At 36.5% G+C, this 17,900-nt stretch overlaps 1 protein-coding gene across 1 annotated transcript in view; it reads left to right on the top strand.

Moving 5' to 3' along the window:
• The window catches only part of LOC150108599 (neuropeptide receptor npr-1-like), a 39,705-nt gene extending 22,731 nt beyond the window's left edge, over positions 1-16,974 (top strand). The window contains exon 2 of the mRNA XM_090390489.1: positions 15,995-16,974. Within this exon, the coding sequence (XP_090246615.1) occupies positions 15,995-16,974 (980 nt within the window). The remainder of the gene's footprint in view (positions 1-15,994) is intronic.
• Positions 16,975-17,900: the final 926 nt, after the last annotated feature.

Raw genomic sequence — 17,900 nt, forward strand, 5'->3', positions numbered from 1 at the left:
AAAATATGTGAAACATCGTGATAAGATGATAGAAGAAAGACTGCTATGAAAATTTATTCTCAGATGTAAATCATTAGAAAAACGAAAATTGAGGCAAACAAATTCAATCGACGAAGAACTTCATCGATTTCAAAATTAACAAAAACGATAAGACAAGTACATTATACGAAAAAATACTTAAAGATATATTAACCTAAAAATGTAAATTTCATTTTAGATGTAATTTACATAACAACACTAAGTAAATAAATAAATCTCCAGTTACCGTTTCATTCTCCAGAGTAGCAAACTGAGTTCCTTATGTCCTAACGTTTGGAAATCAGTTGGCAGCCCTTTATCAACGTTCATGATCATCAGTAAATGAGCTCATTTCTACAGAGAATCTCTAGACTTATGGGTGACTAGAGTACTGAAATATGCATAAGTAAAACTCGGACTCGTGATGAATTGTAAAGCTGGTGAAAGTCTTGATCATTACGCAGAATGAATGCTCGCTGAAATTAACTCATAGCTCTTTTTTGCAATGTCGATGACCTATTATACTGTAGTATATAATCTAACTAGAAAATTATATTTGCTTTCAAACACTAATGTTGTACTTGTTCTCTCACTTCGGGCACATTTTTAAAAAAAATGGATACCACTCGGCGGAAACTTTGCTAAAAAGAGTCCTAAGCGTCGTCTGCTTCGACGGCAGTCGTTGTTACGACTGCCGCGCCTCCTCGCCACCAGTACACAGTTTAAAGAGAATTCGCAAGTCTTCGTGACAAAAATCCTTACAACTCCCTTTGGGGGAAGCACATCCGTCACAGGAGTGTCGATGTTGCATCTAAAAAAAAACTCAGGCGAGTAATTGACTCCAAAATACAAGAAATGAGGTGAGAGCTTTATGGTGCGATGCAGCTCCCACAAACAAACAAAACAAAAAAAAACTATATAATCATCATTAACTAAACATCAAGAAAATATATAATCATTATTAAGAAACGAGCCAATAACATTAATTAATTATATCAGTTTTTATTCTGGAAAGGGCATCGGCGTTACCGTGACGACTACCCTTTCTATATGTAACGGTCATATTATAACGTTGTAGGGCTAAAGCCCATCGGGACAACTTGGCACCATGAGGGGCACTTTTAGTTAGATAGGTCAGAGGGTTATGATCTGAAATTACCTGTATTTCAGCACCAAATACCCATGTGTCAAACTTTTTCAACGCCTCCAAGACGCAAAAAGCTTCCCTTTCAATGGTTGACCATTTCATTTGACAGGAATTTAGTTTTTTACTGAAGAAAGCAATGGGCAATTCTTTTCCTTGTTCGTTGTTTTGAGCTAAGCATGCTGTTGCTGATGCATCCGTATACAACTGGAACGGCTTGTCGAGATCTGGAGTATGCAAAGAAGGCATTTTTATAAACTCTTCTTTGAGTTTCGTAAAAGCTTCATCAGCATCAGTAGTCCAAGGAATATTGTTAATATTGTCTGGGACACTTTTCTTAGTCAGATTTGTCAGTGGTAATACAATTTGGGAGAATCGGTGTATGTAGTCACGATAGTAGCTAGCCAGCCCAAGTAGACTTCTTACTTCCTTCTTTGTCACTGGTGTCGCTAAACCTTTTATAACCTCGACCTTCTCTGGGTCCGGAGAATGTTGACCGGATCCAATCAAATGACCTAGGAACTTCACTTGATTTTTTCCGAATTCGCATTTTTCTAGGTTTACTGTTAAACCCACCTCTCTTAATGTTTTGAAGATTTCATCTATATGGGTGAGATGTTCAGACCATGTTTTAGAAAATATAGCCAAATCGTCGATATAAGATCGGCAGTATGCCTTATGAGGAGCTAGTGCTTTATCCAATGATTTCTAGAATGTACTTCCAGCGTTCTTCATTCCAAACGGTAAGACGTTCCATTGATAGTGACCAGAATGTGTCACGAATGCAGTGAAGGGCTTTGCTTCCTTTTCCATAGGGATTTGCCAATATCCCTTGGTGAGGTCAACTACAGTGATAAATCTTGCTTGTCCTACCTCAAATAATAAATCTTGCTTGTCCTACCTCAAATAATAAATCTCTAGCTATTTTCATTGGATAAGCATCTGGAATAGTAAAACTATTTAGCAATCTAAAGTCAATGCATAGTCTGATACTTCCATTTTTCTTAGCCACACAAACCACGGGATGAGCCCATTCACTGATACTTGGCTCAATGAGACCCATATCTAACAGTTCTTTGACTTGTCGATCTACTTCCTTTTGTAGAGTGATTGGAACCCTAGGGTTTGAGTCTCTTAGGGGAACAGTTCTCTGTAACTTTGATGGAGTGTCCATCAACTTTGACATGACCATGTTTGGAACTAAAAACATCTGCATATTTCCGGAGGATGTCAAAAAGTTCTTGTTTTTGTTCTCCCGTCAAGAGAGCTGTCATATCCTCAAGGTGTTTCCTAATATCTTCGACTGATTTATTCATCTTGTCAGCGGGTGCATAGTGGAATGTTCCGAAATCTTCATCTAGCTCGAAAACTAGACCAACATGATTAATTCTTTGAATATATGGTCGAAGCTCATTTATGTGGAGCTCCCTGATACTTCCATTCTTCATCTCAACCTTCGCAGAATGTGGTCTAGTAAGTTGGACGACTGTAGCAGGTCCTGTCCAAGTATTTAGAAGCTTATGAGAGGATGAAGGTAACAATACTAAAACCTTTTCACCAACAATGAAGGATTTTTCTTTGGAACGAAGATTATATCTGGAGGAGTATTGTTCTTGAGACCCTTTGGCGTTCTCGGATGCAATTTCATGAGCTTTTCTTAGATTTTCAAGAAGCTCTTGTAAATAATTTTCAATCGAGCGAGAGGCAGTGGTTGGGATGCCTCGTCCACCAGTCCAAATTTCCTTTAACAAAGATAATGGGCCTGGAGGCAATCTTCCATATACCATCTGGAAAGGTGATAACCCAATAGTGCTATGTGGTACTTCTCGGTATGCGAATAGAAGATAGGGAAGATGTAAATCCCAGTTTCTTCCATGCACCTGTATATTCTTATTCATCATCTCTTTTAAAGTTCTGTTCCAACGTTCGACAGCGCTCATACTCTCAGGATGTCCTGGAGTGGAAAAACGTGGAGCTATGCCTAGCAGATCTTCAAAAGCTTGAGTGAGTTTAGATGTGAAATTCGTACGTTGGTCGGTACAGACCATTTTAGGAAATCCCGTCTGAGTAAATATCCTCATCAGAACATTACATGTAGTTTTAGCACTTATTTCCTTGACAGGTATGGCTTCGGCCCATCTAGTGCATAAATCAACAGCACATATTATGAATCGATGTCCTCTTCCCGATGGAGGTTCTAACGGTCCGACACAATCCACACTCCATACCTCAAACGGAGTTTTTGGTCTGACGATAGGTCGTATGGGGATTCTATTTCTATATGTAGCAGTCCTTCTCATTTGACATTCCTTGCAGCTTTCGCAATATTTTTTCACATCTTGTTTAATAGTAGGCCAAAAGAATGCGTACTTGATTCGCTGACGGGTTTTCTTTTTTCGGCCGAGATGGCCAGCAAGAGGGATTTCATGTTCCATCTTTAAGACATTTTCTCGTTTCACACACGGTAGCACTACTTGTCTAATATTCTCGCCACAAATATGTTCGTTATGAAGCAGAACCCCACTGTCAAACGCATAGGCATTTTTCTGCCTTTTTGCCCATTCAAAACACCTTCGGAGCGTCTCATCATCCTCTTGAAGTTTGCAGAATTCGAATTTTGTTTTTTCTGGTATACACTCATTTTCTGCACCTGGTGGGCTCTATCGTACTGACTGCCAATGCTGTACTGGTTATTTTCGAAGGTGTCTTCGTCTTCATCATCTTCTGACCGTTTATCACTTAAATCTTTTGATTTCAGAACTGGTGTCTCCCAAGGATGACTACTCTCACGTAGCTCGACGCTTTCGACCAGTATTTCATAGGCAGAGGAGCTCAGTAGCAGATCGGTAACCAGTCTTCTTGAGACGGCACATGTGACTGGAACATTACCATGTAAATTATCATCAATTTTCATTTCAAAAATTCTCAAGGGTGTTATTTCATTTTCTCCGAAAGCAGAAGATATTTCTATCTTACTTTCTCCATCATGGGGCGTATCTGCCACTAAATCTTCGCGCACTACCGATATTTGCGCTCCCGTATCTATTATTCCATTTAAAACCCTACTTCCGCATTTAATTTTGACGACCTTCAAATCATCTACGTTTCGACCAATGTCCACTGATTTGGATACTGGAATGGAAATTTTGGCAGTCAACACACCTGATTTATTGTCACCCCAGTGGTAGACGTTTGAACTAGCTTACTGTGTGCTGTAGCAGGAGTCCTTTTGGCTGACTATTTTTCATACAAAAATTGGCGATATGACCTTCCTTTCTACAAGTAAAACAAGTTGGTTTGTAGTGAGGCTTGTATGAATCATCAATTCGCCGCGGCTAGTACCATCTCGGTGGATTTTGAGAGAGAGATAATAACTTATTCTTGAATGTTCGCTCAGCAGGTGGAGTATAAGGTCTAAACTTTTCAATAACATTGTCCTTCGGAATAGCTCCAATGGGCTTCCTTGATGTACTACGAACACTGTCGTATTCGTCCAATCTGTCAGCTAACTTGGTTGGAGAAACGAATTTCCCAGTCGTCTAAGAGATGTTCTCTCACTTCATGTGGTACTTTCTTCTTCAGTTGATCCGTAATAGTTAGATCTTTTAACCCTTCAAAATCCTTGATATCAAGGCCACCAATCCAGTCTTCGAAATAATTAGTTATTTCATAAGAGAAATCCCTCCAAGATTTTTCAGCAACCTTTTGGTGCATCACAAACTTTTTTCTGAAACTTTCAGGATTCAGTCTAAATCTCTTTAGTAGAACTGTTTTAATATATTCATAATCTTCGCAATTTTCTTCTGACTCTCTACCAATTAATTGGACAATCTCAAATGGTAACAAAGTCAAGAGACATGATACCCAGTCTTTAACATCTATTTTGGTTCTCTTAGCTTGTCTTTCAAACAGGGATAGTTATATCACAATATCATCCTCTTATAATCTAAACCTAGGCATTAGCTTAATTAGTTCAAGACAATATGGTTTATTGTCACTGGATACTGGAATTGAGGTTGGTTGAATACGCGCTTCAATTTCCAGTTTCTTCAACTCGAACTCCATTTGTTCTCTTTTCTGCCGGGCTCCCAATTCATCTTTCCGGTATTGGGCTTCTAGTTCTTCCTTCCGCCGTTGAGCTTCTAATTCTTCTTTCTTCATCAGTTCTTCCTCGAGTCTGGTACTAATAATCGTTTTATTAGTACCAGACTCGTAATAATCATTTTAAGATCTATCACTTTCATTTCAACAGTTGGCTTCTCTCCCAATTCTTCAGCCAATTTACGTAAATCTTCCTTTCTACCTTTGGTTAAATAAGCCATGGTGCTAAACAATAACTCTCTTTACTGATAAAAAAAAATCACCCTTAAAAAGGAATCAATTGCAATTTTTTTTTAAAAATGCTCAGAAAGAGATGTATATATTTGGCGATTATGGGACTCATAACTAAATTCAACATATCATTTGTAAACATAGATAAATCTTACAATATTATCAGATAAAAAAAAACTTCGACTACACAATTTACTACACTTTCAAATACACAAATATATATATATATATATATATATAAACAAAACCAAAACAAAAAAGAAATAGTTTCGATTTCACACCGCTACTATATAATAATTTAAATCTCGAAACAGAACTATCAAAACAGTGTGTAAAAATGAACTATGATAACACTGGCGTGTTCTTTCTCTGGCGAGAAATCACAAGTACTGACTGTTCCAAAATGGAACAAACATGCAAAACAGGACAAATCGGTAAATGCAGAACAGAACAAAATAAATTTAAAATGAAAAAAAAAAAACAACTATTCTGATTTATCTGGGACGAAAATATAGCTTGAACACTGGCGTGTTTTTCTTTTATCCAAACTATTGTACTACTGTTCCAGGATGGAACAAAATTTGAATACTGATGTATTCTTTCTCTGGCGAGAAATCAAAACTACTACTGTTCCATGATGGAACAAACTTCGAACGCCTTTTTTTTTGTTTTGTATTAAAACAGACTTTCGCCCAAATAATCAAAATAGAATTCTAAAACATGGGAGCATACATTTACATAACGAATTGCTCTCACCTTGTAGATCCTGTCGACCGCGCCAGTAAAACTCGGACTCGTGATGAATGGTAAAGCTGGTGAAAGTCTTGATCATCACGCAGAATGAATGCTCGCTTAAATTAACTCATAGCTCTTTTTGCAATGCCGATGACCTATTATACTGTAGTATATGATCTAACTAGAAAATTATATTTGCTTTCAAACACTAATGTTGTACTTGTTCTCTCACTTCGGGCACATTTAAAAAAAAAATGGATACCACTCGGTGGAAACTTTGCTAAAAAGAGTCCTAAGCGTCGTCTGCTTCCGTTGTTACGACTGCCGCGCCTCCTCGCCACCAGTACACAGTTTAAAGAGAATTCGCAAGTCTTCGTGACAAAAATCCTTACAGTATATATAAAAACAAAACAAAAAATAATACCTGAGATTGTTTGGAATATTAATATTAATATTAATATGGTGAAAAGTTAGTGAATGTATTGTTATTCACAATTATTCACATCTTCATTTTATATTATTATTATTATTATTATTATTATTATTATTATTATTATTATTATTATTATTATTATTATTATTATTATTATTATTATTATTATTATTATTATTTAATTTAAAAAAGTTTCAAGAATGGCATCAGCTTTGAGGAGCTAGAGATCTGAGAAACATTAAACAAATTCAGAAACTTAGACTACAAATGTCGAAATTAGCATTTAAATTCTGAATAACCTTTCGAATACATTTAAGTACAGACTAGAGTTTTTATTAAGCATAAAAAAAAAGAAAAGCCTTGGATGCTTTCACTTGCCTATTATTAAGTGTAGTTTTTAACTTTATTATTATTATTATTATTATTATTATTATTATTATTATTATTATTATTATTATTATTATTATTATTATTTTGAACTTGAACGAAGGACTTGAACGCATTGCAAGACAACGCACCAATCTTCCTATCCGAATATTTAACACCATTCAACCAGAATCTGTTGTACCAAGCAAAAAAAGCAACACCAGAAACAAATTACCAATTTTTGTGGATCAGAGATGCCAAAATATTCTTGAGGAAGTCACAAACTTCAAAGCCGATACAAATTAAAAGAAGTCATAGAAAGGCTGCCACAGTGGAAAAAAAAGTCTCATAATTAGTTCAAAAAGAAGACCACAATAAAAATTAATGTGAACCACCAAGACAGATGCAATAACACCACAACATACCGGCAATTTCATTTTGATCAGACCTTTCAGATCATTCATTTGACCTCCCAAACATCAGCCTACTTGCAACACAGCAATCAAATCAATAATAATAATAATAATAATAATAATAATAAAAACATATATCTAACCGGTATCATCCTCAGATAATCTCTTTAAAAAGCTTCGAGAATGCAAGCTGAGACATTACATCTCAACTGAGTCAACAGAAAAGGGAGAAAAAAAGAATTATTTATTGCATTGAAGTGCTGTAGTTACAGCGGTTAAAAACATTAAAAAGCAAAAATTGTAAAATATATATAACTTACTGTTATACTATAAATACTGTTAAAAAATGTAACCTTATCCAATTGCAAACTATAAATTACCATCCATACTAACTATTATTAACGCATTTTAGAATACAAAAAACGGAAAAATTTGTATCAAATTCACTGTATAAAAACAATACATGTATTATGTAAACATGTGTATATATGTAAATGCTCTGTAAGATGATAAATAAAATATTATTACAGAAAAAACAATTAAATGTGAAAAAAAAATATTATTATTACTATAACAATGGCTTCATGGAGTCAGAAAACTCATCGCTGGAAACCCGACATTGACAAACTAAGCACTATCCCACAATACTTATCATACATCTTAAATTAATTAACAGACGAAGCATTCACAACCACCTCTGGCAACGCATTTCACACATTCACCACCCTCCAAGCAAACATTTAGCCCGACACCCTTGTTTATCAAACTCTTGCACAATTTTTGAGGGATGATCCCTATTTCTCTCCCTTCCCGTACTGTTCAGAAAATAAGTAATCAGTATCAATCCTATAAAACCCATTTAAGAACTTATATGCTTCTATCATATCTCCCCCTGATAGACTTAAGGTCTTTCAGCTAGTTTTTGGAGCCCACAGACGTTCAATCTTTCCTCATAGGAAACATTCCACAGACCTGACAATCTTTGAAACTGGCCTCTGGATCTTCTCTACCATTTCTTCATCACCAAGGAATCCAGGTGACCAGATCTGTGCTCATTAGCTCAGATGTAGTTTTATTAATGCCATATAAAGTGGACAATAACTTCCTATCCCTGCTTGTCAGTGTGTTCTTCAACAACCATGTAATGTGATGTGATGTTTTGGCAACCTTTGCAATATGCCCTCTAAACTTAAGTTCTCTTAAGAACTACTTGCAATCCAGTTCCATTAATATAGTATACACCATGGGATCTCATCCCTCCCCCACTCCCGAAATCCACCACCTTACATTTAGCCACGTTAAACTGACAGCCATTTACCTTAGCCCGTGTCGCCAGCTTATTTAAGCCATCCTGCAAGATAGCTACATCATTTGAATTGACTATTGCTCTTCCCAATTTTGCATTACCAGCAAACAAGTGGATATTTCCTTTGAAATTATTTCTAGTAACATTAATGTGGAAATTAAATAACAGGGCACCAAGTAACTGAGCCCTGAGGTACACCACTAGTCACCTGCCTTTTCCTGGACTCAGCTCCTCCATAACCACTCTTTGATATCAGGCACGCTTTAATCCAAATCATCAGCTTCAGATACACTCCCATTTGTTTCAATTTATGCAATAGAGTTCCGTGTGAAATCCTGTGAAATGTCTTTTCAAAGTCCAACAGTATAATCGAGTAAGAATTTATTTCCTTTATCCAACTCCACTCTTACTTTATTATAGAAAGTGAGTTACTAAGACAAGACAGACCCATCACAAAACCATGTTGTCACTTATAAAGTATCATATTTCTGTCCATCCAGTCCTGAATTAATTCTAATTTTTATCAATTTCTCCAAAACCTTAACCACCACTCCCGATATACTGATTGGCCTATAATTTGCTACTTCTATCATGGAGCTTCCCTAATGCAGTGGAATTAATTTTTCCTCTTTCCACTCTATTGGAACTTTACCAGAACCGAGGCTTAAATTAAACAACTTGGTTAGAGGTGGTCCTAATTCTCTTGCATATTCTCGTAACACATGTGCCGATATGCCATCTAACCCAATGGCAGTGTTAGCATTAAGGTTCTGTAATATACTAAGCACCTCTCTTTCTTCTGTCTCTAGACTCTCATCAGTCAGTGACACATTCGACACTGTAATATCACAAACGAGATGGTTCATTTACGCAAAATGATCACTAAGTTCCATCAACACTTTTTAAAGTCATCATTCCATAACTCCTAAGGATTTCTTTTGGGCTCATCAGCTAGCTTCTTGTCATAATTATAACGGGTTTTCTCAATTAACTTTCGAGGGGAACAAAAATAACGATGTACCACTGTAACGGAATTGAAGTTTCTTATATTGATATATAAATCGCAATAAATTAATATAAGGAACATATTGATATATTAATATAATAACATAACAAGTATAATAGTTGACATTACTGTAACCTCTATTAATTAATTTTATTTTTATTTTAACATGGACATTCATAAATGTGATTTAGGATAGTTGTGGCAAGACAGTTACGAGTATTTCATCATTTTTTCATGCTTTTACTAGTATCATTTAATTGTTGTGACTTTACATGCCTTAGGTTGGAAATTCTCTGAAACTCGTTTTTTTCATCCCTCAAAATAGCAAAACGAACTCACGTAATTAAAAGACATATTACACTGCCTCAAGCATATTGCTTCGGCAGTAATACTAAAACATCATTAACAATAGCTTCATATGCCGCGCTTCTTTTGTTATTAGTTATGTGAATGTAGTTTTTATTTTGCTGTGCAAGAAACAATTCAAAGTTCTATTGTAATGATGTGCAAAGTTTGCTTTTTCAAGGTCTAGACATCTGACAAGTCAGGAAATGTGATATTGAAGTAACGTAATATTGCAGTTACGTTCGCAATATCTTGATATGTTACTGACTGTACTTAATAAACATAAGACCAAAAGACATCATCAGTGCGATAGTCACTAGACAATTAATACCCAGAAGGAGTGATTAAAATCGGGAAACAAAGTATAACTTCAAACGTCTTTCATAAAGTGAAGTTATTTGTGTCATACCAGTGATAGCAGTGGCACACCCAGCGGGGGGGGGCAATGGGGCACTCCCCCCACAAAAAAAAAAAGAAAAAGGAAAAATATACTCGAAAATTTTCCAAAAATCTTTTCCTAATTAAAATTCATTTTTTATTTACGTTCTGTCGTATCTTTTATTTCTGTACTATTTATGAATTAGCGGTCACATAAGGTGGGAATACCCTGTAGTTCTCGGAATCACAGCCGCTGTGAACGCAAGGCGAACGAAGAAGTGCTCTTGCAGACCGAGCGCTACTTCGTTTGCCCGAGTTGGGCCAGAGGAGATCACGGGCATCATGTATTGGCGATCAATGCAGATAATCAGTCATAGGTCGTATTCAATGTGTAGTGTGTATTCTCAAATAGTCTACTCAACTCCCCCGCCCCAAGATTTCATCTTGAGTGCTCGATCCACTCCAAGATTAAATTCTGAGTGCGCCACTGAGTGATAGAGTGTATGTATGTTACCTAAACGTATTTTGATCTTAACGTAAAGCTGTACTTATTGTTGTCCAATTTAACAGAAAATTACAACTGTTGGATCCATAGTTCTTTCTCAGCAATTTATCTTTATCTTTATCTTATTTATTTCTTCATTTTGTGAATCTATCCACTGTGTGAATCTATCAAGCTTCCAATAAGCAGTGTGTTGGTCTCACACCGGGAGAGTAAATTCATTTACCACCGTAAATGAATTTATCTAAAGTTTATCCATGCCGAAATGGTATTCGAACACACGACCTATTGATCTGAGAGCGGAAGTGCTATCCATTCGGTCAACCGAGTTGCAAATATTTATGTTTCATGTAAGTCAGTTCACCTATTCTCTAATTATTCACATACAGACTTAGCTTATGAATGCGCCTATAAATCATATATAAATGTCATGTAAATATGTATAAATATAATATATAAATATTATACCAAAATAAAATTTATATCTTGAATTAAATTGTTAATTTCATCATTAGTTTCACATTTAGCAGTTAAAAAAAAATCCTCAGAGATTTATTTTTTCTAATTGCAGTTTTTTTTTTTCGCATATCAACTCTCAAAAATTCTTTTTTAAAAAGTAACTACCATCCAAACAAGGATAATAATTATAATAATAATTATTATTATTATGACGTTGTCTCCAGGGAGTTAGAAGACTCATCGCTGGAGACCCTACATTGACACACTAACCATTATTCATACAATATCTATCATTAACAGACGAAGCACTCACAACCACCTCTGGCAATGCATTGAACATATTCACCACCCTCCAAGCAATAAATCTAGTTCTAATACTGTGCTTAACCACATTCCTACACAATCTCCAGGGATGATCCCACGTTCTCTCCTTTCCTGCACTGGTCAGAAAAAACGTCATCAGTATGAATCCTATAAAACTCCTTTAATAATTTATATCCTTCTATCATATCTCCTCTCCTACGTCTATCAGATAGTTTTTGGAGCCCACAAACTTTCATTCTTTCCTCATAGGAAACATTCCACAGACCTGACAATATTTGTAACTCGCCTCTGGATCCTCTCTACCATTTCTTTATCGCCAAGGAATCCAGATGACCAGATCTGTGCGCATTAGTCCAGATGTGGTTTTATTAATGTCATATAAAGTGGAACAATAACTTCCCTATCCCTGCTTGTCAGTGTATTCTTCAACAACCATGTAATGTGATGCGATGTTTGGCAACCTTTACAATATGCCCTCTAAACTTAAGTTCTCTATCCACAAGTCCCTTGTCTTATCAACTACTTGCAATCCAGTTCCATTAATATAGTGCACGCCATATGATCTCATCCCCCCTCCCCCGAAGTGTATCACCTTACATTTAGCCACGTTAAGCTGACAGCCATTTACCTTAGCCCATGAAGCCAGCCTATTTAAGTCATCCTGCAAGATACCTACGGGTACATCATTTGCATTGACTATCGCTCTTCCCAATTTTGCATCATCAGCAAACAAGTGGATATTTCCTTTCAAATGATTTCATTAATGTACACAAAAACTGTGTACATTAATGATACCATTAATGGTATCATTAATGTACAAATAAAAAAACAGAGGACCAAATAACGAGCCCTGAGGTACACTACCAGTCACCTGCCTTCTCTTAGACTCTGCCCCTCCATAAACTACTCTTTGATATATGTCCATCAGGCACTCTCTAATCCTAAGCTTCAGATATATTCCCATTTGCTCCAATTTATGCAACAGAATTCCGTGTGGAATCCTGTCAAATGCCTTTGCAAAGTCCAGCAATATAACCGGGTAATTTATTTCCTTTATCCAACTCCATTGTTACTTTATTATAGAAAGTAACTTACTAAGGCAAGACATTCTCTTCACAAAACTATGTTGCCTCTTATAAAGAATCATATGCTGTCCACCCAGTGCTGAACTCTAATTTTTATAAATTTCTCCAAAACCTTCCACTCTTGATTGGCCTATAATTTGCTACTTCTATCTTGGAGTCTCCCTTATGCAGTGGAATTATTTTCTCCTCTTTCCACTTTACTGGAACTTTACTAGAACTTAGGCTTAAACTAAACATATTGGTTAGAGGTGCTAATTATCTTGTACCTTCTCGTAACACATGGGCCAATATGCCATCTAACCCTATGGTGGTGTTAGCATTAAGGTTCTGTAATATACAAAGCGCCTCTCTTTCTTCTGTCTCTAGACTCTCATCAGTCAATGAAACATTCGGCACTGCAATATCACAACCATGATGGTACGCTTTTGCAAAATGATCACTAAGTAACTCATCTATTTGATTTGCTTCTGTAACTTCCCTACCATCAGCACTTTTATGTACAAATCAAAAAACTGTCTTCCATCGTTATTCCTTCTTTTACTTGCCACATAGCGACAGAACTCCTCAGTATTTCTTTTGGACTCATCAGCTCGCTTTCTCTCATACTTAACTTTGGCTTTCTGTACTACACATGTACTCTTTGCTTGAACCTTGTACTGCTCATGGTTATGTTAATCACATTTTTCTTTATACTTCCACCACAACCTTTTCTTTATCTGCAACTCCTACTTAATAATACTATTCATCCATCTTACTCCTATTTGAGTTCTCCTCCTGACTCTGGAAATACAGTATGATACTGCTTTCCTTAAACACTCTTTGACAATTTCCCATGCACCATCATCTCTTATCTTCAAATTCTCATGCCAAAACACTACTGAAAGTTGACTTCTAAGCTTGTCATAATCACCAGCCTTGTAATTCCACATATACCCCTTCTTAACAGAATATTAGCACATCTTGCAATCTCCCAGGTCAAGACCAAATAATCGCTTTCCCCAAGTGGAGACAGTGTAACTAAATTGTTTATTGATATGTTATGACCAAATCCAACACTCTCGAATCCAACACTCTCGAACCATTAAACGGAGTTCATACAAAACTCCGTTTCCTTCCCTGTGACCATTCCTTTTACAAATCTAAGTCCTCATAGTTAAAATCCTCCAATAATAATTTCTCGATTTTCACTCATCATGTTAATTAGCCAATGCATACCATCTAGATTCTCCCTTATACCCCTTGGATTATAGCAGCAGCTGATTACATATTTCGCCCTGCTGATCTCTATCTCACAACAAACAGCCTCAAATGAACTGCCCTCTGCATACCTGTCATCAGTGTTTCTCAACGTGGGCAATTTGAATATTTTGGGGGGAAATTAGAAAATGTACATGTACATATTTATATTACACTTTTTCAGAATTTGGCTGACTATTATGCTAGGGGGGGGGCATTAAAATATTTGAGACGTTGATGTGGGGCATGATCCAAAAAAGTTTGAGAAACACTGCCTGTCATCTTGAAGCACTTCTATCCTTTTTGGCTTCGTCTATCATTAATAAAACCCTTTCCCCCCCTATTCTCCCTCTCTTTCCTGTCTGAAAATACTGTATCCCTTACATTCTATTCAACTAACTATATCATTCTTAGTTAACCAACTCTCATTAATTCCTGTAATTTTTGGCCAAGTTGTACTAACTAACGACAAAAATTCTCCACACTTATTCCGAATACTTCGGGCATTAGTATACATAAACTGCAATACTCCCTTCTTCCCATAATCTCTCTGCGTGTGAATTAACCCAATCTGCATACAGTTAATTTTCTGAGAACAATTAATCCCAAATTCACAGCGATTATTGATCTTAGTACTATCAACAGTTGACTCTAACTTGTCTCCCCAAGCACATTCCATTTCCCTGTTTTTGATCATTTACTCTATCCTTTATCATCTAAATGTTCTAAATGCCATGCACCCAATCCATTTAAGTGCAAACCATTACACTTAAAAAATTCCTTCCTTTTATCAAACTCATTCCAGACATTCATAAAATGAATATTCAGTTTCATTTCTTTACAAAAGCTTTTACACGTGAATATACTTCTTTTTTTTTTTTAAATACCAAATAGATAAACGATGTTGTTACTCCGAAACGTAAAAAGTTTCGAAAATCTCCGATAGCTTATTAAACTATCGGAGGTGTTTTTTTTTTGTATTATATTGCATTGGTGGTGGTGGTGGCGGAGGGGGGGGGGTAGATGGCGTTCTGTGTTTATTTTCAATGTGTAGTTGAAGAATTAAATAGGAGGGACGTGAGTTGTGTTTCCCTCTCCCACGATGAGTCAATAATTCTTAGAGGTATGTCACGTAATAATAATAATAATAATTAACTAAAGGATGAGATCGGCTGGTTTTTTTAGAGGAGAGGCAGAAATCCAGAATACATTCAGCTGCTCATCTATATCATTCCTTGATGGCCTCTCAGTTAATGTTGTTTTTACTACTAATAGCATGACGGAATGTTTTTAGTAATCTTTAGATCTTTTTTTAGATGCTTGAGGCAATGTTTTGTCTCGAGAGGACATAATTCTTGGTTTACACCTTTCTAACTTTTCGTGGATAAAAAATAAATATGGACTCAAGCCTTGAAATTAACGGGAAAATAAAAATATAATCTAAAAACATGCAGCTCTTCAAAATTTATCTTCTCAAAAGGTCCAAAAAAAACCCCCTCAATTAGATTATATATTGACACATTCTATTATAGAAGTGAACTCAAGCTGAAATCCTTTGTTTTATCACTTTTCGCCTAGCAGTTAATTAACTACTTGTCATTATCGACTTTTTTCACTATTCCTTTCTACATGGAAAGAAAGAGTGTCTGGAAGCAAAAGAAAGTGCAGGGATGACAAAGAAAAAAGCGAGAATTTCTCGGTGTTCTCAAGAGGTATACACTTCATTTTGTTGTCCTTTTCACTGACATGCATTTTTCTCCTTCTGTTTATTTTACATGTCTTTACTAACATTCTTCATTTGTTAAAGTTTTATTATTATTATTATTATTTTTTTTTTTAAACTTAAACACTATGATACTAACTGACTGTCAACTGTAATAGTTTCTCAATTTTCTTTTTCTCTCTTTCCAAGGTGTTGCCGTCACAGCAGGAACTATGTCATTAGCAGTTCTCAGTGTAGACCGCTACATTTTCACCAGACATCCTTCCACGTTTAGGAGGATGACCAGTTGGCATTTGACAGTAGTTATCATTTGTGTCGTGTGGGTAATGGCAGCGTTACTCTCGCTCCCAGTACTACTAGTTCGCACTACACAGGAGCTTCGCATGGGATCACTAGAGGTGACGTTCTGTGTTGAACGTTGGCAGTCCGACATCACCCGTCGAGCCTTTACCGTATTGACGTTAGTCGTCGTGTATAGCATTCCTTGTGCTATACTCGTGGTATGTCACGCAGCTGTCAGTTGCACTCTTTGCTCTACTACTGATAGCAATCTCAGTCGGAATGACACCAGACAACGATCGTTCCGTATTAGGCCTGAGGAGTCAAGTAAAGTTCGTGGATCGTCTGTAGTTTCGAAAGGAAATTCTACTTCGTATGTTCACAACGGAATGACAAGCATTGCTCTTCGAACACTGAACTCCGAACGTTATTCAGATACAGCATCGTCTTGCATCAACGAAAGTGTACAAACCACGGCTTCTGGTAGGAATCAAGGAGTGAAAGCGCGTCGTCGATTGGCGAACGTACTTATGGGAATGACGATATGTTTCGTGGCTTGTTGGCTTCCTTACAACGTGATGTCGTTTTATGTCGATATTTATCCAAATCTTGACCCTGTATTTCTACTCCCGTATACTTTGCTTCTCGGACACGCACACAGCGCTGTTAATCCTGTCGTCTATTGGATTCTCAATAGGAATGCTCATCGAAAAATGCAAGAAGTAATCAAAATCAGATCATCCTTGGTTAGAGCTCATACTCACAAGTACACTTTACCGAGTGCATGTTTACCGTTTAACGGGAGTATAGATTCGATATCTACTTCTCAAAACGCACTCGGAGCATTCCATCCAAAATATACCACGCGACAAGCATCTTTAAGGCTTTGAGAACCAAACGCATTTCATCGTAATTTATTCTGAACAGACTCGCTACATTTCCGAAGCTGTGCTTAATCATGATTTTTATGTGTGTGTGTGTGTGTGTGTGTGTGTGTGTGTGTGTGTGTGTGTGTGTGTGTGTGTGTGTGTGTGTGTGTGTGTGTAAATAAAAAGAGTAGCATTCAAAAAAAAAAAGCAAATAAAAAGTCATTTTGGCGCACGAATTTTGAATATACAGAACAGTACGAGGAAATCCCACCAAATACTTCATGGAAATTTACACAAGGTTGACAATCCTATAATTATTCAATTGAACGGCGAGACTTCAATCCATATTCTTTCTATTTCTTCTAATTAAATTCGGATTTGTCGTTTCTGCCATTTCTTTACGTGTTTTTATAGTAAAAAATTAGTTAGAGAAGCACATTTTTGTGCAAGGTACTAACCTTTTGAAGAAAAATATACTTTAAGGACAAGAACAAAGGACAAGATTTAAATAAATCTTGTCCTTTGTTCTCCAAAGGGAATAGGTAGAACTCCTCAAGTTCTAATTAACATCGAAAATCCGTAGTCAGCCAGCTCTAGCTGTTCGTTATCGGTATTTCATTTCAGGGCTTATCGACGATTCCAAGACTTCGGGAGGAGTACGGCAGATAACTGCTGCCATCACGTCTTCTTGAGCCCTAACTGGTATTACTGTCTGAGATAGTGTGAATTCTAAGGTAGTTTTTTCTGAGTTGAAATGTTACAAAACTCAAGATTTAGGAATAGAAAAGCCGCACTTGCCTTCTACTTTAATTGACTTAATTGAGAAGAGGCTAAAAACGGGGACCTCATCATTTCTTCTGGTGATCTAGTAACGAAGCTGACACGTTTCCACAAGACTACGCATAGCGGCGCTATCAAAACAGGGTGACCACTCAGCAAAAATATTT

Source organism: Typopeltis vanoorti, chromosome 3 (assembly GCF_054136105.1).
Source record: "Typopeltis vanoorti isolate ZY-2024b chromosome 3, IOZ_Tvanoo_1.0, whole genome shotgun sequence".
Classification (NCBI taxonomy): Eukaryota; Metazoa; Arthropoda; class Arachnida; order Uropygi; family Thelyphonidae; genus Typopeltis; species Typopeltis vanoorti.